Raw genomic sequence first — 19,152 nt, 5'->3', positions numbered from 1 at the left:
TACGTTGGGCAACAATCCTCAAAATGTTCATTGGATCCTGAGTATATTCCTCCTTTCTAGAGCCTTCTAGAAGGAACCCAGCTCCTATCCTATCAAGATGAACTCGACCTAGGATAGCCTTGGATTATCTAATCCTCTATCCTCTCATCCCTTTGAACATGGAAACTAATCATCCAATTATGGAAAACTATTCAATGCAATATTAATGACAAAACCACTTTCATTCATCTATAAATTGGCCTCCCATCATAGAGCCAGAGAGCTTGGATATTATAGAGAAATACTGTTGGTTTAGATACTTGAAATCATTATCAAAGTAATGTTATTTTGTTGGATTGATGTTGCTATTGGTGTGATGATGGTTTGGACTAAGCTGGATGAGTGACACGAGATCGAACCACATTGGGTGTAACTTCTTCTTCTATCAATAAATAAAGTTGTTTGTTCCTTTACCAATACTTTTGTCTATATCTATGATGAATGTATGTTAAAATGTTGTTGTTTCCCTTTGTTTACAATAAATAGATCATATTCTTTGATTGTTGTCGTCTTCCATTTATGTTGGTAGGTACTAATTGAGCGAATTTAGTTTGAGCGGGAGCGACAGCAGCAACTCAAAGAAGATCAAAGGAAGTGAATGATCACAAGTAGGTTTTTTAATCTTATCTGTTTATTGTAGGAAAATGTTAAACATCTTTACTTCAATTGTTCTAAGTGTAACTACCCACTTAGGGAAGATATACTTATCCATAGTTATAAATTTCGTATAACAAATTGGTGACCATACTAGGGAACGACCATCATTCCTGGTAGTTATCCCTTGTCTTAGCAGCACCAGTAGACTTTTCTTGAGTTCATTTACCTATATTCAGACATTTTGAAGCTTGTTTGGTCAAAATGTGTGCTTATTTGTGTGTTGATAGTGCTCTCTAGCATCAACGCATTTTTATTCTTGACATAGTGCATTGCAGAGCAGCCTTAGCCTAGAGATAGTGCTATGCAATGCATTGTCTCCCACCCAGGGCTGCGATGGTCCCTGTCAAGTCAAAAACCCATCCTTTTGCTTGATTTTTTCCAAACTCTTTCACATATTATTTGTTGAATGGTCAATGTTTCTTTGTCCCTGAAGTCAAAATTAGCATTTCTTTACCATGCCCACTTTGGCTTTGTTTGTTCAATTTTTCTTTATGATTTCTTTATCATTGTCGAATCAATCCCAAAGTAATCTTACATTGATTAGTCTTTACTTTTATAAAAAAGAAATTGCCATAAAGTCTTTGTTTCTTGTGAAAAGTATTGATTGATCATTTGTGAATTTAGTTTCTTTATGTTCATCTAAACATTAAAGGAATGAAAAGGAAAACATGCATAATGCATTTAGAAGTTTGTATGTGCTTGTAGGAATGGTATAGGAAAAGTTGCATTAGATGTGTTGTATGCTCTTTGTTTAAATATTCTAATTTCTCTATCCTTTTTAGTTATGGTTTTCATTGTTTAAATCAAATGAAAAGAGTGTTTCCCATCTTAGTTGCATTCTAGGAGTTTCAAAAACATCACGTGGTGAACATGAAAGGAAAATTTTTAAACAAGATCAAATAAAATTTATCTCAATTAACCTAATGGAGCATTGTAACTTAACGCATAACATTTAGAGGTCTAGGCTAGAGACGTGTTCCAACATCGTTAAACATAGCAGATGTCGCTAATGATCTGTGATACATTCCGAGTATGATACCTCATTCCATGTATGTAAGTATATCGTAGCTCGTCCACGTACTTTCGGGTATATTGGCTGGTATTATAGTACGAAAAGTATAAGGGAATGCTCTCACTCTACGGTTTCGCATTAGACAGTGCTAACACGGATTGGGCCTCACGTACTTTTAGGTATATTTGAGAGGACTACATTAGGTTTCTATCCATCGATAGGTAATTGAGTTGGACGCATTGTATACTATGATACACTAAAAACAACATTCGAGGATATTACCTGCACGTATGTTAAGTCCTTGACTCCTCTGAGGCGGTATATTGCAGTTCACAGTTACTTGGTAATTCTTTTGCCTAGATTAACCTCTTTTTGTTTATTTATTTTTATAATAAAATCAATTAGAAATCGTGGAAGAAAATCAACCTTTACGCCATCATTCACATAGGACAACAAGTAAACTGTTGGGTTGTGTTATATTCTTTCCATGACTATGTCCCCTAGTTAATCGGGGGGTTAGAGGGGGGCCCGGAGCCCCCCTTTCATTGCGCCAATTGCGCAGTGAGGGGGTCACAGGGGGGTTGGCAACCCCCCTTGTCTAGGGGGTTTTAGGGGGGAAAACAGCCCCCCTCTACAGGGTCCAAGGTAGCGCCCCGGGGAAAAAGGACTGGACCCTATACTAGGTAGGGCGAACCTACCTATGGTTTTGTGCATGGTTTTCGCACATGGTTTTGGGCACGATGGTTTTCAGCCCATGGTATTGGATGCTTTGGCATGTATATATATGTATTGTAACATTGAAAAAAAAATAATGAAAAATCAAGTTGGTAGTCCTGGTTTTGGGATCCAAGGGAAAATCTCTGTGTATATTGTTTTCTGTGTTATGCTCTCGCCTTTGTTTATTTTCTATTTTTTAGAATTCATATGCAGGTAATTTCTGTATGTGGTTAAAACCTAAATTTGGTTTCAGAGTTGTTTTGGCTTCAAGGGGATGCCTTTTTCGCTGAGGGGTTTCGCTTAGGCCTGTGGTAGACCCTATTCAGCGGGAGATCTGGGGGATCGATTCTAGTGGTGAAAGAAGATGGTGAGCAGTGGAAAGATAGAGATCGAGAAATTTAATGGTCAGAGTTTTGAGTTATGGAAACTCAAGATGGAGGATCTATTGGTAGATAAAGATCAGTGGATTGTGGTAGATTCGGGTAATAAACCAACGGGAGCGTTTGATGAATGGAAGAAGTTGGATCAGAAGGAAAAGAGCACAATACAATTATGTGTCTCAAATTCACTATTGTTGAATGTACCAGGGGAAGCCATGACTAAGGCTTTGTGGGTCAAGTTAGGAACTTTGTACCAATCTAAGTCTATGGTGAATAAATTGTTCCTATGGAAAAAGATGTATAACCTGAGGATGAAAGATGGGGACTCGGTGACAAAGCATATGAACGCATTTAATACTATTGTAAGTCAGTTATTATATGTTGATATTAAAATTTTAGATGAAGATAAGTGCATTGGTTTGTTGTGTTCTCTACCAGATTTTTGGGATAGTTTGGTTATGGAAATAGGTAGCAATGCAATTGCCTTGTAGTTTGATGAAATAGTCTCATCCTTGCTGATGGAGGAGATGAGACGAAAAAATATGGACAACAAAAATGGTGATGCCTTGTCTGTATGAGGACGGTCCCAGAATAGAAACAAAAATAAGTCATCGAGTGGGAGATCTAAATCTAGAGGGAGATCTAAATCTCTAGGAAAACCTGTAAAGGTGTGTTGGAAATGCGGAAATGAAGGGAACTACAAAAGGGACTATAAATCTAAAGCTCCTGACAAAGGAAAGGGATCTGATGATGCTCCTTCTGTAGAGGTGAAAACCACCTCAGATGAAGGTGGGGATGTATACTTGGTGTGATGCAGGAAAGTGTTCCCTCTGAGGACAGAGGAAACCCCTCTAGCCCTAGAGTGGGTCTAGTCACAAACAAGGACAGATCAACAATTGTTTTCCTTAAACAGTCATAGTTGGAGGCCTACCTCAACCAATGGTCGATGGAGTTCCGTTGCGCTACTCCAGCTTCCGTTTCCTTCTCCTAATGAATGATCAACCTGAAACAATGCAAAGGAAATACAACAAAGCACGTAACCGGAAACTACAATGATCTGTTTACTCACAAAGTCAAGAAGTCAGGAGCTATCAAGTAAATTACATACAAGACATAGGAAAACATCATTGATTGTATTAATAATGAAATAAGAGTAAGCTTACAACCAAAGTCTTGATGTCACAAGCCTTCTCAGAGGGATCCAGCCAGCATGTTCCTCAAGCATTCACTCTTTGAAGATGGATCTCCCAAGATACAAGTCTCTCTCACTCATAAGTTTTACACAAGATTAAGGGCACTTCACAACCTTCCACAAGCTATCAACAATCCCACACTTGTCACACTCGCACCAACTATCTAGCAAACCCACAAACACTAACAACACTACTCAACTAGCCAACTATCAGAAACGAGCAATGCATAGCAATGGTGAGAGTTTAAATAGGAGAAGGAGTCTCCATGAAAGGTGGAAGAGTGAGCTTATCCCAAAGGAAGGTAGCACAATTGATGGAACTTCCATGCCAAAGAAAGGAGGGCGATACAAACTATGCCAACAACCAGGTCTGGAGTCATCTGGAAGGCCGACTGTTGGAACAAATTCACCCAATCTGGATCATCGCGGGTGGATAACTGGGATCTAGCACTGACATCACAAGTGAGAAATGTAGCTAGTCAGATCATCACTAAAGATAACAAGTGACCTTGCGCTGGAGCATGAAATCGGGCCATCGTGGGAATTAGATGTACTTCCATGATGGCAGCGTAGCTGGACTATTTATGAGAACCTGTCAGCACGTATATTTAGTCCATAGACGCGATGAGGCAGATAACTTAGGAAAAATGGGTCTGTTGGCAGCACAAGAGAGCATTTGAGCATGGTTGACTTGGACACATGACACAGTAGAAGGACTGGAGTGAAGATAGTGACAAATTACAGTGTAACACTTGGCTTCTTCAATTACACATGTAGATCATGAGGTATGGTTGACTGACTTAGGTGCATCCTTTCACTTCACTCCCCATAGAGAGTGGTTCTACGAGTATGAGAAATATGATGGTGGTGAGGTCTTCTTAGGGGATGATAGGAAGGCTAGAATTGTTGGTCATGGAAAAGTAAAGATGAAGTTGCAAGGTGGAAGGGTTATAACACTTCCGAGTGTTCTGCATATTCCTACATTGGCCAGAAATCTGATTTTTGTAAGCAAGCTAGATGATGAAGGTGTAAAAACAGTGTTCGAGAAAGATACCTGCAAGATGGTTTGGGGATCATTGGTACTGATGTGGGGAGTTCGGATTGGAACCTTGTACAAGCTGCAAGGTAGCACTCTTATTGATGGGTGCAACAGTTATGTGTTTCCTGAAAGTGGAGCAGAAAATCTAGTGGTTTCTAGAGAAAACACCATGCTATGGCATCAAAGGCTTGGAAATATTGGAGAGAAGGGTGTTGGCTTGAGGGGGCCTGACTGAGGTTTAGAGTTAATTAGCCAAAAAAATCCCTACACTACTATCCCTTTCGACATCAGCCCGTGTTGCGCGGATTGAAGTCTCATCCGAAGTAGTATGGGGCGATCCTGGAACCAATTTTCTGCACCCTGGATATGTCTAAGGGGTCAATTTAATCCAATTGTGCCTACCTTCTCACAGGTCACTTTGTGCATTGCACTGACCTGCGAGACCTTCGCGATCTGTTAGGATTGCCTTTCACACAGCCCTAACTAGGGGCTGAGATGCTTTTGTGCTGCTAGGGTAGCGATCTATGCTATTTCCCCAAGTTACACAACGTATCTTACTTATCTTCTTACAATTGTTAGTTAACTTCATGTAAACAGATACCTTATCTCACATTTACTTAATCAACATAATTAGATATGTTTGCGCACCATATAGACAAAATAAATGAAATTTATATCCAATATATTTGATACAGAAAACAACAAATAAATACACAAAATTGATGTAAAACTTCTCTTTATTAATGCTTCAACTGTTATAGACTCAACTCGCCCTGCGCACTCGGCTGCAGGGGTCCGCACACTCAGCTACGGACTACTAGGCCACTGCGCACTCAGCTGCAGAAACTTCTCCTACTCTACGACCCAAAGACTCGACTCTATGCTTAGATCTTCCACTATCCTTGTATTCCATCATCATTCCTTCTAATTCTATTTTCTCAACTACTTAAAGCCTCGCTCTATTTATACAATCACATGGTCTGCGGACCATGGGTAGATCTCTAAAGCCAACATTACATTACAAAATTGAGGGTAGACAACCCTATGACTCATTTAAAACTTCGCACTCCCCGCCCACAAAATGCGGAGTCTTTACATTGGATTTACAACTCTTAACCAAAAACTAGGTTGTAAGCCCCAAAACTTTCCTTGGGGGATCCCGCGCCCAATAGGCCCCCAACACAAACATTGTGACTTGCCCTCGAGCCACTATGTCGGTGCAGAGATCTCCGTGTGGAGACCTCCCAACTCTTCCTGGACTGCTACAAGATCGACAGCGCACTGAGCAGTTTCCTGTTGTACTTCCTGGACGTGTTGTTCAAAGACTGTTGTAGTTGAACTGTTGCCCTGCACTTGTTCCTGCGTTCCCTACATTTGCATGAGCTTGGCTTTAATCGAGGTTGTAATGATGAACACCTCATCGATCCATGGTTGTATGCGCACCTTCAAGACAACTTCCTTATGTCGCACAACGTCTACCTACTCCTTCAGCGCTTTTTCCTACTGCATCCGCGCGAGCCTCTGTGTAAGGGCCACCATTTGTGTGGTCCGTTTTATTTCATCACATTGTTGCTACAGCTCACACGCCTCTGTTTCTAAGCATTGTATGTTCGAGTCCTCCTACAGAGTGGTGAGGACCTCGAACGAATCTTCAAACAGTTTGGTGCAGTCCTTCACTCCACTGCTGATCTCCGTTATTCCTGCTGTAATGCTGCTGGTGCGCGGTTCCTTCACCTCAGGCAGATTTGAAGGTTGCGCCTTCAATTGAAGCTCAGCTATCTGAAGGTTCAACTCTAGCTTAACCTTAGCCATTTATTCTTTATCCTCGCGCACCCCTGCTGCTACTCTTTGGATGCGCGCCTCTGTTGGTTCCTCAGTTGAGATGGCCAACTCAGGGACCATCTAGAAGCCTTCCTCAACCACCTGCACTAGCTTTCTATTTTGTGTCATGACTTCATCATGTTGTAGGCTTAATTATTTTATATTAATACGTTGCTTTCTCATCACCTGGAGTGCGCGGCCCTCCCTAGCCCGTAGTTCTACAGTCACTCCATCCTGCAAAACATAGAGCATCTCCCAAGGGAGCACAACCATGTTTATCCCAACTCCCTTCAGCGCACTGACCATAGACCTGTTGGCCTCATTTTCTATACCAGTGCACCCTCTGGCAGCACTATGGTGTTGGTCATGTGATCGTGTACCATTTCCTTAGCCACGGTCGTAACTACTGCGAGGCTGGTTGACAAAGTACCAGCCTGAGGAGTGCACACCTGCAACTCCTGTATCTGTGTCCAGAGGGCCCCTAACACCATCTAGTTTTCCTCCGTGACCTGCTGGAGGGCCTCCGGGGTGACATCCCACACTGTCTCCCCTATGTCATGGAGATCCACCTCAGTGAGGGTGATCGGGTTGAAAGAAGTCTTGGAGGCTTTTGACTTATTTCACGGCCCCACCTGCCCTCTCAAGCATTATCGTTTTAGTTGTGTGGATGTTGTTTGCGGGTCCGCACCACCTTCCTCTAGATCTATCTCATGTGTGGGCGAAGGTGACTTTTCTCCCTCGTGGTCCTTCTCAGCTGCTTGTTGTTGCTCTTCTTCCGCCTTCACAGTGTTGCATGCCTCCTACACCTTAGCTGCTACTGCTTCATTCCTCCTCTTCTCTACCAACTACGCCATCCATAGTTTTGCCTCCTCCTTCTTCCTCTGTGTAGCAGACTTCTCTGATTCCACTGCAGATATGGTGGGATCGCACCACTCCAGTGGCCACAACTCAAGCACGGTGAATATGACATCGTCTGTGGCCAGGTAAGGTAGATCATTCCGTTTTTTTGTGGGGTCCTTGCATGCCCTGATATATACATGATGGAAGTCTACCTTGAACTCCACGAAGCTCTGCAAACTGTTATACACAGTGGGCGATAACCGCAGCTTCCGATTAATCCCCATTCTGATGTTCATCTCCATGAACACCCAGAATATCATGTTGTCTCTGATCCTTTGCACATCTTTAGTTGCCCACAGCGAAGTGTACTTCGCTGCCTCCGGAAGATCCTTCGCAATCATTGGCAACTGGCTGTCCTCAGGCAATTCCTAAGCCACCAGCACTATGGACAACAAAAGCCATGCATAGTGGAAAGTCTTCCCTTGTTCCTGTGCTTCACAACAATTTTCCTGGAATTCTCAGCACAAGTAATTGGCCCAGTTAAATTGGACCCCCTTTGCACACTGCACGGAAAGTGAAACCACCGGCACGGCACCTCATCCGCGCAACACTTCCACATTACTTTTCTGGCCAATATCTATGTCATGACTTTGAACGCAGTGTTATTGATACTAGAGATCACATACCCTCTCTTTTTCTTCTCCATCTTGAACCTTTTCTTCATGGCCTCCGTGATAGCCAAATCATCACTTTTACCCTCGGATATGCTTACTGGATCCTCCCCTTTGTAAGGGAGCTGGGTAATTTTGTGAATTAGGTGGTTCGTGATGGGGATGGTCTCCTCTCACCACAAACGCCCATCATGCACCAGGTAGAGCAGCTTCCTAATGACAAAGATAGTCACTAGGGCACGATGGTAATGCGGCACCTAGAGCAGGTTTAACAACCCTGCTTTCTCTACTCCTCACAACCACTTGTGTGGTTCCAACTCTATGACTCTCGTCATTGTATTTTTCTTCAGCCACATTAGCTGCGTGGTCACCAGATGTGGGAATTTCGCATGGTCCACGACATCCTAGTCTTGAAATTTTAGAACTGGCACCTATCCCAAGTGCACTCCATCAAAAACGATATCATCGAGTAGCAACGAAGTCTGCAGAGAGCTCTTGCTCTCATCTAGGTCCTTTGACACCCTTGCTTTCCCCTTCCGTGGAGGAACAAATGCGGGCAACCTGGTTAGAGGATCCACACCGTGGGTTTCTTCCTCCATTTCTTCGTCCTCCTCTTCCACCAGTATTTCCTCAAGATATTCCTCCTCCCCATCAACATCCAAATTCATCACCTTCCCTTTTTCTTCCATGGTAAATTTAGTTCTCAGCGGGTTTCTAGGGAGATGCGCACTGGAACCATAGTCTACTTGTCTTTCTTGGGTCTTGGCGTGCGCAGCGATTTAGGGATTTTTGTGACTATCCTGATGCTATCTGGGGCATCGCCTATCGTCATGACTTGCGCGGCCTCTTTAACAGTCATCTCTCCAATATCCATGGCTTCTTAAGACGTTGTCATGTTGTTGTTCCACAAATCTCTTAACGACTCAGGTAAGTTTTCAAACAACACCTTCGACTTCAAAAGATCAAACAGATCTGGGTTCATAAATCTCTGGATGCGCAATAGCTCAGTTCTCAAATGGACAAGTGTTGTTTGTTGAACAATCCTCTGTAATTTATAACGCCTTTTGAATTTGAATTCGACTATTCCCCCCACTTTCGATCCATTAATGCTCCCTTGGCAGTAGATTTTCCCAAATCTAGCCCATAAAGTTTGCCTTAAATGCCTGTCGCCTACTCCATTTGGTCTCAAACCAAGCATCACATTATGAATAGTGACTATAACGTTCACTTTCCAACCAACCCATGCTTTAGCACAACTACCCTTACGCTATCACAGACCCTATGACACCTCGCTACTGCACGCAGTCCTAACATCCCACAACTCTCAGGCAGAGTAGTTTATAGTCTCGCGCCTCCTTTTAGCTGCCTGGAGCGCTAAGACTATCCTTCCTTCGGCTAGTCAAGTGGTGTAGGAATTTACAGGGTAAGTTCCTCAGAAAGAATACCAAGAGGACACCGCTCACAACCAGATCTCAAATCAATACACCAGTATTTTTGACGTGGTTAAAACCCTCAGAGTGCAAGGAGGGAAACAGTCCACGGCCTGTCCCAACGTGGGTACAGACAATTTATTAATCAAAGAATGAAAATTTACATAAGCTTCTCTCATGCACGGATTACCCGAACAATGACCCTCCATGCGCTTTAAATAGAACTCATGGACCAATCGGGTGTCAAGCCACGGATCAAGTGTCGGTAATACCGAGGTGAGAGTGAACCGTCGGATCACTACATATCGTGACCGTCGGATTGTAAGTTACAAAATGTACAACGGTAAAGAAACACACTTTACCTAACTCTAACCTAACTCTATACTAGACCAAGTTGAACTTAACTATATCCTATGTGTCGGAATATCCTAACATCCCCCCTTAAGAACAACTTGGGATAGGATTGAAGGATTTACAAATATGACACAATAGGAGAAGGAAGGAGGCACTAGAGCCTATCCCCCCTTAGTGACAACTTCCTGAACTCCAAGCATATATCGAAGTTTAGTGAACTTCGCCTCTGTGAGAGCCTTTGTGAAGATGTCTGCAACCTGATCATCTGTTGGACAATATTGCACTTCAAGAACATGGTCATGAATGAGCTTTCTGATGAAGTGCATGTGTAGTTCAATGTGTTTGCTGCGCTGATGCTGGACTGGATCTTTGCATAGCTGAATGGCACTTTGATTATCACACCAAAGTGTGGTTGGATGCTGCTGCTCAAAGCCAAACTCTGATAGGATCTGACGAAGCCACAAGGCTTCCTTACTAGCTTCCACGGCACCACGATACTCTGCTTCTGCTGATGAAAGAGAAATGGCAGCCTGTTTCTTACAAGCCCATGTAATAGGTCCTGAACCAAGAGTGAAGACATAACCGGCAGTAGACTTCCGATCATCAAGGTCACCAGCCCAATCAGAATCAGTGAAACCAACTAACAGAGGAGCTGCTTTGGCACTGTAATGAATCCCAAACTGTACTGTACCTCGAACATAACGAAGTATTCTTTTAGCTGCTTTCCAATGACTTTCACGGGGGTTTTGCATAAAACGAGCAACAACGCCAACAGCAAAGGAAAGATCAGGACGAGTATGGGTTAAATACAAGAGTTTTCCGACAAGTTGACGGTATAAGGTAGCATCAACTTCAGGAGAAGTACAAGAGACTGAAAGTTTGACTCCAGACTGAAAGGGAGAAGTGGCTGGCTTACAGTCTTCCATGTGAAAATGACGAAGAATATCACAAGCATACTTGGACTGGGAAAGGAAAATACCCTCTTGGGATTGCAAGACTTGAAGACCGAGAAAATAGTGTAAGTGTCCTAAGTCTGTCATTTCAAATTTCTTTTTAAGGCTGGACTTCACATGGTTTATAAGGTTGGGATCACTACCAGTAAGAATAAGATCATCAACATAAAGAACAAGGATGATGAGAGAGTTGCCCACTTTCTTGGTGTAGACAGTATTGTCAGAATGACACCTAGAAAAGCCAGATTCTAAAAGAAAGCTATCCATTTTGGCATACCAAGCTCGAGGAGCTTGCTTGAGGCCATAAAGGGATTTCTTAAGTCGACAAACGAGGCTGGAGTCTGTTTGTATGAAGCCAATGGGTTGTTCCATATAGATTTCTTCCTGCAAGTCACCATGCAAGAAGGCAGATTTAACATCCATTTGATGGACTTCCCATTTTAAAGAGGCAGCAAGGGAAAGAACAAGGCGGATAGAGTTCATTTTGGCAACTGGAGAGAAGGTTTCAGTGTAGTCAATGCCTTCAACCTGTGAAAAGCCCTTAGCAACTAGACGAGCTTTATGTTTATCAACTTTCCCATCTGGTCCATACTTGGTTCTGTAAACCCATTTGCATCTAACAAGTTTGCGTCCCTTTGGTAGAGGAACAAGATCCCATGTATCATTTGTCATCAATGAATGATATTCTTCATTCATAGCTGTTTCCCAATGTGGATGGCCTGAAGCTTCTGCAAAAGTGTCAGGATCATGATTTACTGGAGCTTGAGCCAGTAAAGAAGAGGCTCTTTCAAACTGAGAACGTGTACGTCGCTGATCTGTAGGATCACCGGCAAGATCACCTGCTGCATCCCGAGTAGCACGGACCCATCTTGGAAGTTGAGGATCCTGAGAAGGTGGGGAAGGATTATCATCCTCGCTTTCATCATCAGAAGAAGAAATGTTTTCAAAGATAGAAGAGATAGGAAGAGGTGGCACATCCGCCGGACTAGGCTCGCAGGCCGATTTATTTTCATCAAATTTTACATCTCTTCTAATGATAACATTTTGGGACTTAAATGGAATAAGTCTATAGCCTTTTACATCTTCAGAATATCCAACAAAAGTACATTTCTCACTCTTAGGTTCTAAGGCTTTATGCTTTTCATCTGGAATATGGGCCCATGCTTCACTTCCAAACACACGAAAGTGACTTACATCTGGTTTAATGGAACTCCAGGCTTCTTCTGGAGTGATATTCTCTAGAACCTTAGTAGGAGTGCGATTGATTATATAATTTGCACAATTAATTGCTTCGGCCCAAAAACTAAGACTGAGTCCTTTAGATTGCAGCATACAATTAGCCATTTCCTTTAAGGTGCGATTTTTCCTTTCAGCTACACCATTTTGTTGTGGAGTGTATGGAACAGTATGTTGCATTTGAATTCCATTTTCGGTGCAAAAGTTGATGAATGCATTTTTAACATATTCTCCACCATTATCAGTTCTTAGCTTAAGAATTTGATGTCCAGATTGTTTTTCAACGAATGCTTTGAAGGCCAAAAAGGTGGTAAATACTTCGCTCTTGAGTTTTAAGAAGTATACCCAAGTGCGTCTGGAGAAATCATCAATGAAAGTTAAGAAGTACTTGCAGCCAGAGAATGAAGCAACAGGAAGAGGACCACATAAATCACTGTGCACAAGCTGTAAAGGGGCTGAGGCGTGCCAAGAGGCACGTTTGTCAAAACTGTCCCGATGATGTTTTCCGAGTACACATCCGGAACAAACACCATCTTTGCAAGATACCATAGGAAGACCTGTCACCATGTTTTCTTTACATAGATGCTGAAGGGAGCGATAGTTTAAGTGACCATACCGCTCATGCCAAAGTTTGCTCACTTCATCATTATGAGCAACAAATACTGAGGGAAGATGGGATGACCCAAAGTTGTGAAACTTATACAACCTTTTGGAATCATCAGCAAGACCAGTAGCTAGAATCTGTTTAGGATCTTTTAGATCCTTGATTACAACATCATGAGGTGAAAATTCAACAATTTTACCTTCACCTGAATGAGTTATCTGATAGACAGATAGAAGGTTGCAGGATAAGTTTGGAACACATAATACATCATTGAACTGACCATTGTCTAGATGAACAGTTCCAGTCCCTACAACATTAAGAGATCTATCATCACCAACATATATATTTTTGGTGTTACAATCATTTAAAGAAGAAAACATGGCTTGGTTTTTGGCCATGTGACAAGAGGCTCCAGAATCAATGAGCCACTCATGAGAATGAGAAGAAGAAGAAGATACATTTAATGCATAACCAGACTGAGATGATTGACGATGACATGCAGAAAATGCCGTTCCGGAAGTTGAAGTTGAAGTAGGCTCCAGATGGATGTTATGTTTCTTCATTGCGGCTTCCAAGGCTTCCATCTTCTTAAAGCATTTAGATTCTAAGTGGCCATCTCGATTACAAAAGTTACAATGTCTGTCAGTCTTCTTCCATTTGTTTTTATTGGTCTTGTCATATTGCTGAAATGATCTTTCATCTTGAGGCTGAGTTGGTTTAGGACCATTCCTTTGAGGATAAGACTTCTTAGGATTCTTTGAATTTGGTTGCTGCTGGGCGGCTAACGCTTTCGAGGAAGAGTTTCCAAGATTAAGAAGACCAAGGTGTAAGAGTTTTTCTTGTTCTCTTATTAAGGAATCACAAAAGGAGTCAAAGGAAGGGGGCTTGTAGTCTTTGCCTTGACAAATGAAAGCTTCCCTGGTAGAATGGAAAGTGGAAACAAATACAGAGTAGGCTGGTCCCAACTTAGTAAGGATGGAATAAATAAGGTTACCATCTTCTTTCTTAACTTTAACACCTTCCAAGAGATATCTAAGGGTCTTGAATTTGGACAAGAAATCTTCAATGCAAGAAAAATTATTAGGATCCAAAGTAAGCAACTCATTCTCAAGTTGATGGGCTCTAATTTCATTTTTAATCCCAAAAACTTTAGCAAGTTTTTCTAATGCTTCATGAGGAGTTTCAATTTCTGCAATGTGGAATCTAAGATCAGGAGAAACAGACATTCCTATCAAACCACGTGCTTGATCTTGTCGATTTTCCCATTTTTCGGCCTTGTCTTCATCTTTGGGTTTCTTCTCTTGGTCTGTGGCTATTCTGAAGAGACCTTTACTTCTAAGTAAATCTCCCATGTAGGCTACCCATTGGAAGTAGTTAGTGCTGTCAAGAATGACTTGGCATGGACTTTCCATTTTTTGAAAAACAACTAAAGCTGAAGATGCTGAAAGTAAGTGGTCCAATGGATAGATCTCGAAAAAATAGGCGGTTTTAAAAAAAACGGCTCTGAAAAAGGCTTCCGGATGAAGAAGTTATGGCTTTTTGAAAAAAAATTGTTGACGTTGCCGGCAAAGTGCGCGAATGTGCGGGAATGAAAAAATCCGCCCCCACAAAATGGAGACTTGAACCCAAGACCTCTACTCTCTTAAAAGGTCTTTGAACCAATTGATCTATACAAAATATTTGAGAGAGAGAGAGAGAGAGAGAGAGAGAGAGAGGGGGGGGGGCCTCGATTTGCGTGCTTGCCTTGGGAAGACTCTTTTCCCCTACAAAACACAAAACACAAAACCCAACACGAATATCCAAAGAAAAACGAACCTTACGGCTCGAAGTTAGCTTTAGCCAAAAAACTAGAAATTTAAAAAAAAAAAATCTCAAAGTTAGCTTTTAGCCGAAAAACTAAATATTTTTCTCAATGTTTCTGATTTTCCGAGATCACACTAAGGTGCAGGGAAAAGAGCATACGCATGAGAAAAATCCTTTCTTTCTGTTTCTGATTTGCCCAGATCGCACAGATTCGCAGGGCAAAGAGCATACGCAGAAATGAAAGGTATAGATCCGGAAAAAAAAAAAGGCTAAATAAACCGAAACCGAAATAAGCAGAGAGAAAATGACAGTAAACTGCAAAAAAAAACACTGTATACCTCCCGATCTGAAAAATGACGCAGCTAGGGCTACCGGAAACCTTTTCGCGTGAAACGAAAGGGGTTCCTCACTGAAACAGATGCTCTGAACGCAACAGAGCAGTCCTCTCGGCCCGAAAGCAGTCAGAAACAGCAGATCTAGGAAACGACAGCCGCATGCAGTTCTACCGGCTTCAGATTTGGATCACCAACGGACGCGGCCCTCAAATAGCTCTGATACCATGTAGGAATTTACAGGGTAAGTTCCTCAGAAAGAATACCAAGAGGACACCGCTCACAACCAGATCTCAAATCAATACACCAGTATTTTTGACGTGGTTAAAACCCTCAGAGTGCAAGGAGGGAAACAGTCCACGGCCTGTCCCAACGTGGGTACAGACAATTTATTAATCAAAGAATGAAAATTTACATAAGCTTCTCTCATGCACGGATTACCCGAACAATGACCCTCCATGCGCTTTAAATAGAACTCATGGACCAATCGGGTGTCAAGCCACGGATCAAGTGTCGGTAATACCGAGGTGAGAGTGAACCGTCGGATCACTACATATCGTGACCGTCGGATTGTAAGTTACAAAATGTACAACGATAAAGAAACACACTTTACCTAACTCTAACCTAACTCTATACTAGACCAAGTTGAACTTAACTATATCCTATGTGTCGGAATATCCTAACAAGTGGCTGGGCCACTTGTGTATATCTTCAAACGACTACCATTGACTTTTCCTAGGAAGAGTTTGACTTTTAACTTTACCAACTGCACTACGCCACCATCTATGATTTCCTTAATAACATACGGTCCCATCCCATCCAGCAAACTGAGAAACTTTCGGCGGTGGTCCCCAAGTCTGTCAATGTAATCGAGCTCATCCTGCTTTGTCACTATGGTCTTCCTATCAAGAAATTCCTTCTTTATTCCTTCCTCAATCTTCTTGACTTCCACTTCCACCATGGCACTTTTCTCCCTCAACCAAACTCTTTCATTCATGAGTTCTTCGAGCTTGAGATCACCCTATTGGATCTCCTTATCAAGTCCCAACCATTCTTCTATGAGTGCTTCCAACGATGCGAGCCTTTCTTCCAAGGATCCATGGTCTGTTAGCCATGTGGAGTCTATGCAGTCTAGACATGATAGACTCCATAGGCATTACAGATTCTATTCCATCACCCAGCCGAAAAGACATCTCTCTAGGTGCGCGCAGGTCCCAATCACTTCGTTACACGTTGCATACCTTGTCCAGTGCGTTGCACACCTTATCGAATGCTTTCGCATGGATAACCTTCTTCATGATTTTTCTTCCCACATGTTATTTATCCAACCTTAAGGGCCAACCATATATATGTCCCCCCAACACACACTTGTTGACCATACCTCTCAACGCGGAGTTCATGTGCATCCGCATAGGTTGTTTTCCATATGCCTGTATCCACCTAGCTAGATGTACGCACGGATCATCACGTCCATCATACTTGTCTGTTAGTCACATCTTAGGCTTCCCAAAACATGTGCACATCATTCTCCTGCATTTGCGCCAGTTCTCAAATCTCCCTTTATGCGTACCCCACCACCTCTTGGGCATAGCGTTCAGTACCCAATTCAAAGCCTGGAAGCGTTGATTTTCCGACACTTCTCTTTCAAATCTATCCAAGAAGGTATCTACCTCACTTATCCCATCATAAGTAGGCAAGTCTCTTACTTTTATCGATATGCAGCACAGTGACCTTGTCATCATATTACAATTCAGTGTAGTCACCTCATGTAACCGATTCTGATATCGCTCTGTTTCCTCATTCGAATTAGAAGTACAAGAGCTCTCGCACTCCCATGCAAGTTGCCCATCCACAGTGGAATTCACCCAGTCCTGGTTTCATGTTGTTATCTTATAAATGTAGTCCAAATCATCATCGCTTTCATAGTATCACACCGGCTCTATATAACGCAATCCTTCAGCAGGGTCCAGAGGAATAACTACGCGTAGTGACTTCTTCTTCTCAAAAATCATCTTGCACTTCTTCAGATTAATCACCCTGTTCATGTCAGTGACCCAATCAATTCCTAAGAGCACGGGGTAGGGATTGTTGTCATCAACAATCTCTATCACTTCAAAGTCTGCTAGCGCACTTACTCCCTCAATATCCATAGCAATTCCCTACAATCTCCCCATGGGTATTATTTTTTGCTGGTTCACCATTCGTAGCTAAATAGGATACCACTACAGCGTAGGCCTCCCCATGCACTCCCATGTCTTCTTCGGCAGAACATTCACGTCTGATCCTAAATCCAGAATTACTTGGTCCATCTCATATTATCCAATCTGCATGGTTAACCTCATTTCTCTTCCCATCGTTGTCTTATGCTTTCCAATCCTTTGAACTATGCGTGGTTCTCTTGGCACAGTCCCAGAGCATCAGTTAATGAGTTCCTGTAATCCTTTACATCCTTACTATCATGTAATAACTTCATGCGTGTTTCCAGGAACGTCGTGAGCATAGATGGGTCCATCTCCGACTCTGGTCTATCTTTGCTTCCTGAAGTGGAGGCATCAGTGAAGCTCTTCTTAGCTTCCATGAAGTTCTCCTGAGCACGATCCAAATCAAACTCTGCTTCTTTTGCTGGAGCTTCGCAAACCCAAGTACTATCTTCGGGTTGTTTTCCTTTGTCATCTCCTGTCACGATTCCACTTTGGAGCACAAAGTTTACATTTGGATCTTCCTCGCGTGGCTTAGACCTCATCATCTGTAGGTTCTGATTTGGGGGAGGTGGTAGAACTCCTTTGTCACATATCCTAGCTATCAGCGTAGGACAATCTTCCGTCTCATGATCAAACAAGGTGCAATATAAACATGAGGGTTGCATTGGATTCATACAATCACAGGCATAATGTCCTGGCCCTCTGCGTTGTAGCATATCAACTGACCATGACCTCTTCTAGGTCCTCCTCCACCTCGGCCTCATCCACGCCCCTGAAATATGGTTCGCACCACTCCTGCATTCTGGTCTAGGGGTCGCGATTCGGCCTGAACTCTATAGGTGGGATTTCTATGCATCATCAACTCATAGCTCCTACAAGTGTGCTCATCGTGTCCCACTGACCTACAATAGTTACAGAACAATTGCTGTGAACTTTGTGTATACTTCTGTAACATATGGCAGTTGTCTATAGCGTGTTTCCCTCCTATTTGAAAAATCGCCACCACAAAGCAGGCACCGCACTAGGTCCTACCTGTGCTTCCAACCTTAACAACATTGGTCCTCCTCCCACGAGGTAATTTTTGAACACTGGGCAGTGGTCCTTATCATGACCCTACCCCTTGCATTTTACACACCACACTTATTCGCGCACTTCTAGTCGAACTGTTCTGTCCTGTTTTAGACTCTGCATCTCCAGGCATAAATTTTTCAACTGCGCATGGATCCGCTAAACTCCCAAGTTAGGATATTACATTGGGGTCTCATGAAGCCTCATCGCAATCTCTAAGGCCTCTGCCTGGTTCGTTAGCTTCTGCTATGATAGCGCGCTCCTTAAGTGTGGCATTAGAGATGCTACAAACCATTAGCGGTGTTGTCCATCCGTTAGTTTCATATTAGCTTTTCGAATCATACACTTCAACCTCTGATCCAACTCCCAAGGAGTCTCGCCCAGTAGTATCATGATTTCTTTGAATCCAATGATCGACTGTGCTTCAGACTTTGACCTGCTAAACTCTCTATTTAGCGCTGCTTGGATATCCGTGATTCACGCATTTGGATTATCATTGGAGTGTTTAATATACCAGGTCAGCACGCGGTCCTAGAGGATGCTAACCAGTGTCGCTTTCTTTATATTGTCATCTATAACTCCATGTGCTTCCCATACGGCTCTTACCACAAACCAAAATTGGTCTGGATCCTCATTTCCCAATCCCTTGAAAATAGACAACTTTATCGTGCTTGCCATTTTGACTCGCGGTGGTGGCGGAGGCAGTACGGGTGAAGATGGAGGTGAAGGCAGTGAAGCTAGTGGTGGTGTGGGTGGGGGTGGTATTCATGGAATTCTTTGCCTTATCAGATGGATTTCACTTC

General features: G+C 42.6%; 1 protein-coding gene across 1 annotated transcript in view; it reads right to left on the bottom strand.

The window, feature by feature from the left end:
* The window catches only part of LOC149228789 (uncharacterized), a 93,404-nt gene extending 85,899 nt beyond the window's left edge, over window positions 1-7,505 (bottom strand). The window contains exon 1 of the mRNA XM_089380862.1: window positions 7,490-7,505. Within this exon, the coding sequence (XP_089236988.1) occupies window positions 7,490-7,505 (16 nt within the window). The remainder of the gene's footprint in view (window positions 1-7,489) is intronic.
* Between the last annotated feature and the right edge of the window lie 11,647 nt (window positions 7,506-19,152).

Source organism: Pinus tabuliformis, chromosome J, assembly GCF_031772625.1.
Source record: "Pinus tabuliformis cultivar Carrire ecotype Pingquan chromosome J, CPIR1, whole genome shotgun sequence".
In the NCBI taxonomy this organism is placed as follows: domain Eukaryota; kingdom Viridiplantae; phylum Streptophyta; class Pinopsida; order Pinales; family Pinaceae; genus Pinus; species Pinus tabuliformis.
Note: the sequence above shows the minus strand (reverse complement) of the source record. Positions and strands in the feature narration are given on the sequence as shown.